Consider the following 14,554-nt stretch of genomic DNA (forward strand, 5'->3'; position numbering starts at 1 on the left):
AAATTACCCCATGTTAGTCGACTATCACGGCGAAATAAATCTTTAATGTCAACACAGATTATGCTGGACAACTTGCATTTGTTTGGTGTTGTAACTGCAACCTCATCTTATACCAACAATTTAAATGTTATTCTGATATTGTTGTTTTAAAAGAAGACATTTTATTATCAGAAAGGTAGCTAGTAGGCCTTTAATTGTGTCGACCATGGTGGGTGGGACCCTGGGACCCACCCCAACACAATATTTAGTCGATCAGATAGTGGTTGAATACATAATATTTCCCACCTTTCAAATGCCACATACGTACAATTTATAGAAGTTATAAGATTTATTAGTGTACATACGTACAATATTGTAGTTTGTGACATACTCCCTTATCAGTGATATTTCAAGGCTACATGTCGCATTAATTTATCTGGTAAAACTTCTTGGCATTTTCAGAAGGACAAAATATCTTCAATAGTTATACATTTTTCAGACTTGATAAGCCTGTTGCTTCTATAGTACATGGATTTATAGTCTACATACAAACTAACAAAGGGTATACAATTTGTTTTATAATCAACGTAATTAATCTACTTGTACTGGCTGATAGTAACAACTGTATTGAGTAAGAAACACAACCCCATATGAGAACCCTTATCACGGGGATACATTTAAAATGACGAGGCATTTTGATTCAGGTTTCCAACTATTGAAATCTGAAATGTTGTTATCGATCGGTTGTAAAACTGGGCGTTTTAAACATAGTTTTACATACAAAGTATGATATATGATCAAGTTCATAGCCTTAAAACCCTGTATTTGCATAGAATTACATGTACCCAGTATGCAATCCACACCTTTAAAACACATGTTTCAATTCAAACAGGTATGAATAGCGTTGATTTTTTTTCATTTGATTCAACTAATTTCAGAATACAATTAAAGGGCTTTAACTCTAATTAACAAAACAATAGCAGACAAAGTGTGCAGTTAAAAAACAAATCACAATTATTTAAGCACATAAACAAACTGCTGATCCGTGGAGATTGTTGCTTATTATAGATAAGATAATTTTCAAATTAACAAATACAAATAAAGAATACCTACATTTGTATATAAATATGTTGACACAACATTACATATCGGTGTATGGCCCCATGGATATAAGCATATAATCACCATCTTATCTCTGATCAATCAAACAATCTCACAATTTCTGGTTTATGTAGATCAATAACGTGAGATAAGTTTTTATAACATTATATGGACTGACTGTTGAACTAAAATGTCAAATAACCTGTTAATCGTTGCAATACAATACTGAAAATATGTAATTGTAATCAAAGGTTCCATTTCCTTTACTTGAAATCGAACAAATGAAAACTACAGTGGCAAAGTTTTAAAATAGCACTGTACACCTCACTTATAGCAAATCTTTAGATCTATTGTTAATTGTCCAATACTAACTTGTATTGGAAAAATCTTTGAGCGTTTAGTATACAAACAAATTTACAATTTTTTCAACCAAAATAATATTATTAACAAGTTACAATCAGGATTTCTACCAAAACACTCTTGCACACATCAGCTAATAGAATTATATCATTCCATGTTGCTGTCTTTAGAAAATCATGAACAGATAGCTTTTGTTTTTTGCGATTTTTCCAAAGCCTTTGATAGAGTTTGGCATAAAGGCCTCTTATACAAACTTCAACAATATGGAATAAATGGAAACTTACTTACCTGGATAGCTAATTATTTGTCGTGTAGAAAACAGTCTGTTTTTATAAATACATCAAATTCTTCTTTGAAAAATACAAATGCTGGTGTACCACAGGGTTCTGTCCTAGGTCCTCTATTTTTTGTTATTTATATAAATGATATTTCAAAAAACTAATTTCACTATGTCGTCTCTTTGCAGACGACACCTCGTTATCATATTCTTCAAAACATTTAGAAGATATTACACGTGTTGTAAATACTGATTTTAAAACAGAAGAAAAATGGTCAAATGACTGGCTTATGTCCTTCAACCCCAAAAAGACAGAAATTATATTAGTATCTCTTTCAAATCTCCCTTACCAGCCATTTTTTACATTCAACAATACAGTAATAGAAATCACACACAAACACAAACACTTAGGAGTAATTTTAAGTAGCGATGCTAAATGGTCTGAACACATAGATGAAATTATTAAGAAGGTTTCGAAATATATAGCAACACTTCGTAAATTGAAATTTCTACTAAGCAGAAAAATTTTAGAAAAAATGTATCTAACATATATAAGACCTATTTTAGAGTATGCATGTGAAGTTTGGGATAATTGTTGTGTCACAAATTCTAATAATCTTGAAAATTTACAACTTGATGCCGCCCATATTATTACAGGACTACCAATATATACCAAAACAGAGTTTATTTATAAAGAAATTGGATGGCTTCCATTATCTAAACGGAGAGAGATAAGAAATTAACCCTGTTTTATAACATTAAACACAACATAGCTCCATCATATTTATGTATTTTATTACCAGAAAACATTGGTGTCCTGACAAACTATAACTTAAGAAATTTCCGGGACGTGAGGCAACATCGTTATAGACTCCAACGCACATTAAACTCCTTCTTTCCTTCAACTTCTTCTCTTTGGAATAATTTAGATATATCTATTAGAAATTCTCCAACTTTAAATACCTTCAAATCAAATTTAAGTAAATCTTTCCTTCCTGAAACCGATTTGTGTTTTCTAAATTTTGGTACTAGACAGCTTAATATTCTCCACTGTAGATTAAGAAATAGAGCAAGTACTTCAAATTACGATCTTTTCAGATCCAATCTTTTGCCTTCAGCACGATGTGAGTGTGGATTCACGTGCAAAGACTCTTATCACTTTTTCCTAACATGCCCAAAAAATCTCATTATATGACAGACATTATTAAACGATCTTCATTGGTACCCCGGTGACATCACATTAGACACATTACTAAGAGGAGATGCAGCTTTAGAAAATGATGCTAACCTTAATATTGCAAAGGCAGTCCAAATTTATATTGATAGTACTGGCAGGTTTTGACATTATGAGCATCCTACCCCATTTCCTATATCTACCCCGTATCTTAGTTGATTAATAGATTACATGTTATACATATGTCAACAGTATAAATTAGTTGAATCTGCTGGCTGGTGTAGTTGAAAGATTTTCAAGGAAAGGAATGGCTTCGAGTGGATCTTCAGTGCAATGTTTTCTATGGAATGTGTATAATGGACAACGTTTTTAAGGAAGTAACCGATTCGTGTTTCCCAGCCAGTCAGATAACTATGTATACAATTATCACTTTTACAAATAATTATAACTTAATAAATAACTATTCTCCTCTCCTATACTCCTCTATATTTCCCTTTTCTCCTTCATTCTTAAAATAGAAAATTTTGATTCATATTATGTATATGTATTGTCTTCATTGCTGTCCATTATGTATATATTCATATTATGTATTCGGGAGAGGACGTTACTAAGTTGGCAAAACTTGTGTCCAATCCCTGTTGTCAATAATTTACGACAATAAAAATATGTTTAAAATCAAATTGTTCGTACAGTTTGAAAATCAGGGATTAATTGATTCACACGAATATTTTCACCTTTAATTATATTTGAAACAATAAGACAAGGTTGACCTCTGGACTTGAGGTCAAGGTTTAAATAATCTTGAACTTACAGTACATGTCCATTAATATCTATGGTGATTCCTGCAATGCTACAACATCACCTTCAATGGTTTAACATTTATCACAATTTACTACAGCAATTTCGTACTTGACACATATTGTAATGTGAGAATCTTTCGTAAAGAACTCACTTATAAATAATACTATGTACAATAAACAAAATGCATGCAATCATACATATGTCAATAAAATGTAGCATTATGTCTATCTATTTTCCATAAAATTACAGGTTAAATTGAGCAGATGATGGATTAAACGAACCTCAGTCAGAGCTACTGAAGCCGAACACCAGTCCTATATCAACCTAAATAGGGTTATCTGGTCAACGAATTTGGAAAACAGGATCGAGAATTGGATCAAAGACAAAAAGAAATCTGGCGCTGACCTTGGAGGTCAAAATAAAAGCATGTTAGCATCTTGATGTCAGTGGCCTATCTGTATACTGAAGGGCTGATGTTCCATTTACTGAGCTAGCGGCTCCTCCGGCTCCTCCGCAGACTTCAGGCCAAAACAAGACATATGTTTGGCAAAGTCAAGATACCCTTCTGTATGTATGTATAATATACATGGAGGAATTTAGTTAAGAAGTTTTGTAAGAATTCTACGCTTAGATACTTTCCTCTGATCTTACATCAAATATGATCTACACAGAGCCAATAAATGTATATATACCTAATGATATAGCATATGTATAAAAGGGTACCAAGCTTTTGAAGAATTTCAATTGCAGTTATTTCAATATTTTGTCCAATCTCCTCCAGCCACTTCACTTCTAATCCATGTGTAGATTTTCATCATTTTGAAAATAACATGCACATTGTAATAAACCATTCTTTGTATATAGGCCTGTAATTGCCCTGACATTATCAAGGATTCTCTTTTGACAAAACAATCACTGCATATGACCTTGACATTTTGTTAAATGACCGAAGACCTGTCTTTCAATAAACCTGACTTTTATCTATACATGACCTTGACCTTTCACTACATGATCTGTCCTGACCAAGACTAATACTAATTCAGACCTGGCAATAACCCCCCTGACCTTCAATTTCATGACCTTGATCTTTTATGCGATCTTGACCTTTTATGACTACTTCTGATCAAGAGCTGTCAATGACTTTGACCTAGCTTAGGTCTAGTTTCGTTCCATATAAAATTAGACAAAGGACCGTTTTATTCAGTATATTTTCAGCCATAAATCATCATTTGAAAATAACTTGCCATTTAGCAACTATTAAACGGTAAACTTTCAGGCAGTTGGAATGAAACAATAAACCTTGAATATATAAATCTGTACCTCTAGCAAAATTAATAGAGAAGCTGTTCATATCAAAAATAGGGTACCTCAAACAAAAGACTAAAACTCATGTAATGAAAACCTCATGAAACTTTCAGAACCAGATGTAAGAAAATTGATCTAATTGATGAACTTTTCCGCCTACCTAAAAATTTGATGGAAGAAAAGCTGCAGTTGCTAGCCCGCCCACTGGCCGGCCTCTTGGGAGACTACAATTGATGTTTGTGTAAATAATTATGATCTAATATAATGACTTAATGGCTAACTACTGTAGATCAGCACAGATGTTAATAGCTATGGTGTCTAGTCAAAATAACGTAGAGCAGGAATTTATATACAGTAACATACAGGCAGGTATCCCAATGAGGTCCTATCATAGCAAATGCTTAACAGCAGGTTTTGTTTAATGAGATAGAAAATTCTCACATTAAATTTTGAGAATATCTTAATTGCAATTACAACTAAAAAATGAGTAATGTGGACAGATTTTAACCTTAATTAGGTTTGTATAATTTAAAGTCAAGTTTAGGAGGTAGAGGAATGCCTGAGTACCTGGAGAAAAACCACAGACCTGCAGCCAGTAACAGGCAGCAACCGTCCCACACGTGATTCAAACTTGCCACCCAAAGGGCTTGGGATAATATGGTGAGACATCTTACCTCAAACAATCTATTAAGGTATACTGACTAGTGAGTAGATATAACATATATTTCAAATTCCATATATTAAACAAATCGTAATAAAAACTGAACGCTTGATGGATTCTATAATAATTGCTTTCTGATACCAAGGTATGTCTAAAAGATCCATTCAGTGCTCTGATAGAAATAATCTTCAGAATACAAATAGCAACTAAAATTTTCAAGAATAAATGGTCTGAAGTCAGTTTGAAAAGTGCATCAGGCTGTCTGATGGAACACTCATTCACAAAATAAACACATGTACGACAAATAGATGATAAGTGGTGATGGTGATTGAGGAAGGAAGTTTCTACTCCAATCAAGAGGCCATGGCCAAGCTGTTATGATAGAATGGAGTACTCAACCGTATGATCTACAATCTGGCCTTTAGAATGAGGAGAATGTAGCAAATGCATCCAGAGATGTTTTAGTATCCATATTCCGTAATATCAATATCACATATGGTTTCGGGTAGAAGTAAAGCAGGTGGCTAATACATCAAGAAAAGGCATAAAATTTAGTTGCTGTAATCCAACAGTTAAAATTATACATATCATAAATTGCATGTCAATCAAACAATGTAATTTTGTCACTTAAAATGTATAACGACTTCATTTAAGCATTGAACGCCTTTAAGTTGGCATTCATAGCCAATATGAATGCAAACTGGACAGAGGCAAATTCCATGAAGCGCGCTAGCGCTTCATGTTGAATTTGCCTCTGTCCAGTTTGCATTCATATTGGCTATGAATGCCAACTGAAAGACGTTCAATGCTTATATTTACATTTGGTTACAATTTTATGATAAAATCCCAAGGAATTTTGCATATATAATGAATTAATCATTCGTTATCGTCATGGATGGAACAGCCATTTGAACAGCCATCTTCCGTGATCGCTGGCACGACAATTGTGACGTCACAATGATAATGACGTCATAATAAGCGCTTGAAGTTCATTGTCTATATGACTGCCAACTGCGCTTGGTAAGGTTACACAGTGGGACTGCAGTGAAAATGTAAATATTTTTCAATGACTGATCATGGTTAATTGCAATATGTTTTCCTGGCATCACCTTGTAAAAGTTATCACATATGCTATCTGTACTTTAAATACTGTACTTGTTTCTATTAATCAAGAAAATAAAACAACTACAGAACTTTAAAGAGTTCCACCGCCGACAGAGCATAATGATTTTCATCACTTGAGCAGTAATTGGTGTTTAATCGTGTATATATATGTATAATTAGCATAAAAAATGTAATAAAAAAAATTATTTTGCCTTTGGTGCATAAGCAATCAGTATTTCATTCCATATATAGTGACATGGAATTGTTTCGGGATGCAATTAATTATTTTTTATATTTTTAACTTAAAGTGGTAATGGTGTAAAGTAAGTAACTTTTTTAACTTAAAAAAAATGCTAAATTGTCTGCTCATGTTTTTGATAGTGAAACAAGAGGCCCAGAGGGCCTGTATCGCTCACCTGGTTTGTAATGCCAAGTCATGTTCTGAATACAGGTTCATTGTTTCTTTTCTGAAGGAATTTGAATATTTACCTCCGATTTCCCATATTGGGCCACACCTCTCCTGCCCCTGGGGGGTAAGAGCCAAAATTTATACAAGTTCTGGTTCCCTTCCAAAAAGGATGTTTGTGGCCAAATTTGGTTACAATCCATGCAGAACTCTAGGACAAGTGGCGATTTATAGGATTTAACCTCTATTTCCCCTATTGGGCCCTGCCCCTCTTGCCCCCAGGGGGTCAGAGCCAAAATTTATACAAGTTCTGTTTCCCTTTCCCCAAGGATGTTTGTGGCCAAATTTGGTTACAATCCATGCAAAACTCTAGGACAAGTAGCGATTTATAGGATTTACCTCTATTTCCCCTATTGGGCCCCGCCCCTCCTGCCCCCGGGGGGTCAGAGCCAAAATTTATACAAGCTCTGTTCCCCTTCCCCCAAGGATGTTTGTGGCCAAATTTGGTTACAATCCATGCAGAACTCTAGGACAAGTAGCGATTTATAGGATTTACCTCTATTTCCCCTATTGGGCCCCGCCCCTCCTGCCCCCGGGGGGTCAGAGCCCAAAATTTATACAAGTTCTGTTCCCCCTCCCCCAAGGATGTTTGTGGCCAAATTTGGTTACAATCCATGCAGAACTCTATGACTAGTAGCGATTTATAGGATTTACCTCTATTTCCCCTATTGGGCCCCGCCCCTCCTGCCCCCGGGGGGTCAGAGCCAAAATTTATACAAGTTCTGTTCCCCCTTCCCCCAAGGATGTTTGTGGCCAAATTTGGTTACAATCCATGCAGAACTCTATGACTAGTAGCGATTTAAAGGATTTACCTCTATTTCCCCTATTGGGCCCCGCCCCTCCTGCCCCAGGGGGGTCAGAGCCAAAATTTATACAAGTTCTGTTCCCCCTCCCCCAAGGATGTTTGTGGCAAAATTTGGTTACAATCCATGCAGAACTCTATGACTAGTAGCCATTTAAAGGAATTGTTGACGGACAGACGGACGACGGACGGACGGACGGACGGACAGACGACGGACGACGGACGCCGCGCCATGACATAAGCTCACCGGCCCTTTGGGCCAGGTGAGCTAAAAATACCATTTGTGAGCGGTGGAGCATTTTTAAAATCTATCCAAACACAAGTATTCTACAGGTCATCATATCTATACCAGTCAATTGGCACATGAATGTCTGCAGAGCTTGCACTTCCTGTTTGCAAATTAAATGATCCTCAATTTAAGATTCTGATTTCACAGTTGTCATTCCTTTTAGCTTCTGATTATATTTGATAATTGAAACACCACTAATAAATAATAAATATTACCATGATTCAATTCTGCAATGAATATGATATATATATATTTTTTTTGCTACAAACAAACTTCCCTACTTATACAATATAAAAAGCACTTGGTATATAAATAAATGTATACAATATTTAAACCTCAAACACCCAACAGTTGTGTCTATAACCCTGAAGATGATGGCCACCATCCTCACCTATCTCAATTTTAAATGACATTTCACTATGAAATTGACTTGACACTTAATGTCTATGTCTATGAATACTAGGCCAGTATAACAAACCCATAACTGTACTACAAGGACATAAAAAACAGCTATTTACAATCTACAACAATCCACATTATAGAGTTTGGATTTCCGATTAAATATACAATAAAATTTTACAGCTTTATGGAATAACATATATATTTCAATGCAAACCAAAGTTCAATGGTGCTTCTTCATCAATTTATTAAACTCACAAGCAGTTAACTGTTAGCTATAGGGCCAGATTATAATTATAAAAGTGATATAGCTTTTATAGATGGTGGCTACAGCAGAACTGTCTATTGCAACATATAAAGACAGTTACTTGACATGAGCAATTGATCAGCTGGGGATGCATTATATATACCGTATTCGACCCAATAAGTACCCATCAGGGTGTATAAATAAATGAAGCAAATAAGGTAGTGTTAAGTAGAAACAAATTTGGACGAGCCTTTCATAAAGTTATTCTACAAATTTAGCCATAAATCAATTTGCAAAAGAAATCAGTAAGGAAACCAACTCAGTTTTACATATTTTCAGTCTGCTTTTGATTTGAAGTAAGTGAAATTGATCAAGCCTTAAAAAGGGGAAGGGGCGCTTGTAGGGATAGGGTTGCTGATTGGGTCGAATATAGTATGTAAAAATATGTAAATGCTATATAATAAGAGGCTTTGAGCAATAAAACAATCAGGTATATATGAAACCAAAAACATTGTAAATAAGTGTTTCTTTTGTGTTTTTTTACACAATTCGATACAGAATTTGGAGTCCTGTGTAAGAAAAAATGACTGTACAGGACTTAACTATAAGCTTGTCAGTGAACTTTTCTAGAGGAAGATTCTTCTAAAACTTCTTCATTTTGATCCAGATCTTTTCCTAAAAGCATGAATGTATGAAACGCTTGGTCTTTTTGCTATTAAAAACAAACTTTTTTCCACATTATCAGCATGAAGTTTTATGTTTTGCTGTATGTCTCCTATCAAAAGATATAATTTTTGTTGCATATGTTAAAAAAATATTTTCATTCCATGGGATGATGAAAGAATATTTCTTGAGTCTATAATTCTCATATGTTTTGGCTATCAAAAGCAAGGGTATTAAATACAGACGTGCTAGATTTAGCTAAGGTGAAAGAAAGTCAGAGTACTTGGAGAAAAAACACCCCACCTAGCTAGCAACTGCCCCAAATAGAATCAAATTTGAAACCCAGAGAAGGGGGCTAGAGATGGAGGACTTGTGGTATTATGGGACAGGTTAACTACTCAGCCACTGAAGCTCACAGGTCCTGTACTGTAGTAACCTTCACACACAATACCTATCTACCCTTCACATCTGCCGAGGAATGTCTACAGCCTGTCAGCAACCGTTAGGAGCACCTTTAATCCTTTCATCAAATATCAAGAATGAACGTCATTATCCAAGCTACAAGTACGAAATGTTCCACCAAATCACATTCATCTTTCCTCAATCATCATCGGGCTATCTCAGGATTTGGTGCCTGATTCATATACCTACGTACATACCTACATGTATTTATCTACAGTAGAACTGTTACTATGGGCCTAGGGCGTGAAGTCTCCTCATGGTTTGTTTGCAGCCATAAGCAAATGCCCTGACTTAATTATATTAATAATACGCCTGATTTATACATTACTGAACTTATAATAGGAATCACACTTTACTGACGGAACATGTGGTCAGTGTATTTCTCCAGATCTTCTCCATCATAGACTATATATATAATGCTCCAAGCAATCTCCAGAACCACAAGCACTTGTTACTGCGTAATAGAAAATTGAGATATATTCTGTTAATTTTAATGACATGGAATAAACCTTATATGCAAAAAAAAAAAATGTACATGTCGTAGTGATGTATTTCTGACATGTACACGTCGTACACTGAGGCCTATATATCTATCATTATAAATTTCAGGAATGGGGCATATACACACTGTACTTTGTTTTTGTTTGATTGGTTTTCCTATTAACAGTCATGGAGGGTTATTTAAGGACGAACCTGATCTAGGAGGTGGAATAAAGTCAGAGAACCCAGAGAAAAACCACTGATCAGCTGTCAGTACCTGGCTGGCAACTGTCCCACATGGAATTCAAATTTCCGATCCAGAGATGTAGGGCTTTTGGTAATGTGTCGGGACATCTTAACAACTCGCCCACCATGGAACATTTAAGGATCAGTAATAAAATCATATAAAATATGAACGAAAAAAAACCATTAAAGTGAAAATTGAGGCTAGGATAAAATATGGAATACAGAGTAATTTCAGATTGGAATTAGATTCATCAATCTTTGGCTCCAACATTGAGTCACAAAAAACATTAAGGCTCAGTAAAGTTCATGCAAACCTGTTCTATATACGATATCAGTACTGCTGGTGCTCCAGACGATGTGGCATTTAATATCGAATAACATCACCAGAAATTCAAAAGTACTTATGGGATCTTAAATTGAATCATATTGATTTTGCAGAAGCATTTATAGAAAGCATCTTTAGTATCCACTCCATTTACTAAATAAATATTGATTGATAAAATAATTAAAAAAAATATCTTAAAAGTGCAAAGTTAATTCAGTACAATTAATTCAATGGTCAAATTAGTAATTAATTGATCAATTAAAAAATAACATCACTTTATGCTGAGAGTTTATATGATCTATATACTTGGATGTTTTAATAAATTAATAAAGTTGAGATATGTACATTGTTTAAAGGTGTGAAAAAAAATCAAATCAATTGATAAATCTTGGTCTGTTCCTTATGCATTTTAACCTAATAACTGTTCAAAAGAAAAAATATCACAACCAGAGAAACAGTATATATATGCTCGAAAGAAAACTAATACACAGAAATCAACAAAACTTTGTTGCAAACTTTCACAAAAACTGAAGATTCATTTATTATTAACGAGTCTGATCACAGATGTTTTGATCAAGCTGACAGGGTGTCGATCACTACATTAATATCAGGTGTCTTAATTAGTTTTTAAACTTATGAAAAATTGCCATTAGTTTAGTTATTATAGCAAAAGGCCAACTTTATCATCATTTTCATGATAAGTGTTGGGCGTTCACTGGAAAAATGTACATACAAGATGATAGAATAGGCTACAGGCTTCAAACCTACACAGCTGTTATGAAGGTGCTTGCAAACCTACTGAACCATCAAATTGGGCTAATTTTCGTCCAACCCAAAAAAGTTAAAAACATATGATAAAAAATGTTCAATAAATACAGCACCGACCTCTCTGCAGAAGTCTTAACTCTTAAAACTCGTGTCTAACTTAATGAAATATTACATTGAAATATCGTTCAATGAGGTTCCACTAAGCAGTGGGGTTTTAAAGTTAGAACTCTCCAAGAGTGTCGATATTAAATACACAGGCAGTCGAAGTTTTCCTAACTGCTACAAAGTTCTATTTTATCCGACATGGAGTTAATTTTTGACTTACCTTTGCTATTTTAATTGGTTCCTCGTATTCTAAGCCACCCTGGATTCTGAATCCCCAGGGTGGACCACCCTTCAAAACTACGCTGAAAGACATCCCGAGTTCACCGAAACCGCCATGAAATATACGCTTCAAACCCGTCGGGGTTAATCCCACTCGTGCCAGGAAACGAAATACACATCACTCGCCGAGGGGGTGCCCGTTTCTAAAAATAGACACCACACATCTGTGTTAAACATTGTATGCTTCCTATTACATCGTAGTAAAAGAAGCAATGTAGCATTTTTAAGTAACATAAATATATTATAAATAATTATTAAGAGTCATTGAAAATTTTAAATGTAAATAATCAAAGTTGTCGGAAGTGGTCGAAATCCCCTTCGGGCCACTAAGATCTAAATTTAGGGACCATAGGCTTCCTAAATATAGAAGCAGGAAATCACTTGTTTAGCATGTTTTATCATTCCTTAATTATTAATGTGCATGCACTTTTCTCGTAAAAGGAGTCGTCTAGATATGGTGGGTAAGGAAAGTGAAGAGTGAGGATATTTCTTCCAGCCAAGAATTTATAAACGGAATACACAGTTCAGTGTAGCGCAGTGATTTACCGGGAATGGTACGGGCGTTTTTTGCTTTGCTCGCGGAGTTTCCTTTCTTTTGTGTTATCGCGGGATTACGACTGAATTATTAGGGTGTGAATTTGTTGCGGAAGTTGTACTTTTATGATATCCGGTGTCATGGCAGCGTTGATATAAGCCCACGATACTATTTTGGAGTAATTTATTTTGTGTATTCCATTGAATCTAAGAGAGAAGGATTGCCAGAACTAACAACAATAATGGGTAAGGATGTCAAACAAGTTATTGACATTATCCGATATTTCGCGCAAGTTCGAGATTACAGGGAAACAATTGTGAATTTTACACATGGATAGGCAGTGGACATTTCATTATGCTGCTTGGATGCGGTACAGCACCAAATTTTTAAACGTCATGCCTTTTTAAAGATCACAATTGTTACAATGATAAAAACGATTTTAGGCTTTGTTAAAAAAATCAACAGTGTACGACATGTAATTTAACCCTAGATCGTACGGTACTGTTTAATTAACTTAATGTTAACAATAAAAAAAAGTTAACTAAATATTAAACAGTTAGATGCATTGTGCATATAAATAATGATAGTAATATTCTCTCAAGATTAAATTTGTTAAAAAAAACATAAGAAACACTTTGAAAACATTCGACTGAAAACAGATTGAAAGATGAGCTTGTACTTTGTAGCCAATATTATGATATATATAAATACACCTATAATTTTTTAAAGAAATAAATTTAAATTAGTTAGATTATATGGAAAAAAATTCTAATTTAAATTTCCCATTATTGGTATATAATTAAATTGTTGTTTTCTGATTGAGATAATATTTACGCCTTAGCTGTAGACTTGACCTATATTTATGTACAGCCTGAGTTTCAAAGAATTAATTGAGCATAAGAGGTCATTGCTATATTTATTGTAGTTTCCTGTGATTTTGTAAATCTACACTTGTACACACGAATACTACAACTATATATTATTGTGTGGTGACTGCTTTCCTTGACCTGGAATCAAATGACATGGGTCGATTGTTTCATACAATTGCTACCAATGTAACTAACCACAAGTGATTTAAATGTATGCATATAAAGGAAATTAAACTATTCTTGGATTTCAGTGAAATATCGCTCCATCTAGACTTCACTTCATGATAATTTGTTTGTGTTGTCGGTTAAAATATGATATTTAAATATTAATGTATGAAAAAATCTTTTGCAAATATATATCATTTGTCAGGTACTGAACAGGAAGATGATTGTGATCTAAAAGTTAAGTCACAGAAAACAAAATTGAAAACTGAAATAGTTGTTGGAATATAATATGACAATAATTTTTTGTTTATTTCTTTTAGATTGCATCGTGCATACATGTTGTTAAATTGCAAGTTCTTCCATGAAAATTTATATCATCAGCCACAGACTATTTAATTCTGTCACATACAATCTTTTCTATTGAACAGCTGAGCCAGAAGAATACTCTGAAGCAGTGTCTCTGTTAGAGAATCTACAGCTGTCCACAACACCAGATGATCTCCTACCTAGTCTGGACGCTGTCCTGTCGTTTCTACAGAAATTTAGTGGAGGTAAGATCCCATGGGCACATATTACACCTTTAAGATGCAATACTTTTGTCATAAACTGTGCACACATACTCAGTTATTTAAAATAAAATAAGATAAGCTATTTCAATATTTGTCAAGGCTAAATTAACAAATGACCACTTA

General features: G+C 34.4%; 1 protein-coding gene across 2 annotated transcripts in view; it reads left to right on the forward strand.

The window, feature by feature from the left end:
* Window positions 1–12,649: 12,649 nt before the first annotated feature.
* The window catches only part of LOC138323681 (rap1 GTPase-GDP dissociation stimulator 1-like), a 49,898-nt gene continuing 47,993 nt past the window's right edge, over window positions 12,650–14,554 (forward strand). The window contains exons 1-2 of one of the 2 annotated variants that reach the window (XM_069268458.1): window positions 12,650–13,073; window positions 14,291–14,413. In XM_069268458.1, the coding sequence (XP_069124559.1) occupies window positions 13,070–13,073; window positions 14,291–14,413 (127 nt within the window). In that variant the 5' untranslated portion in view covers window positions 12,650–13,069. The remainder of the gene's footprint in view (window positions 13,074–14,290; window positions 14,414–14,554) is intronic. The other variant, XM_069268460.1, reaches the window with a different exon arrangement.

This window comes from Argopecten irradians, chromosome 5 (assembly GCF_041381155.1).
Source record: "Argopecten irradians isolate NY chromosome 5, Ai_NY, whole genome shotgun sequence".
Classification (NCBI taxonomy): Eukaryota; Metazoa; Mollusca; class Bivalvia; order Pectinida; family Pectinidae; genus Argopecten; species Argopecten irradians.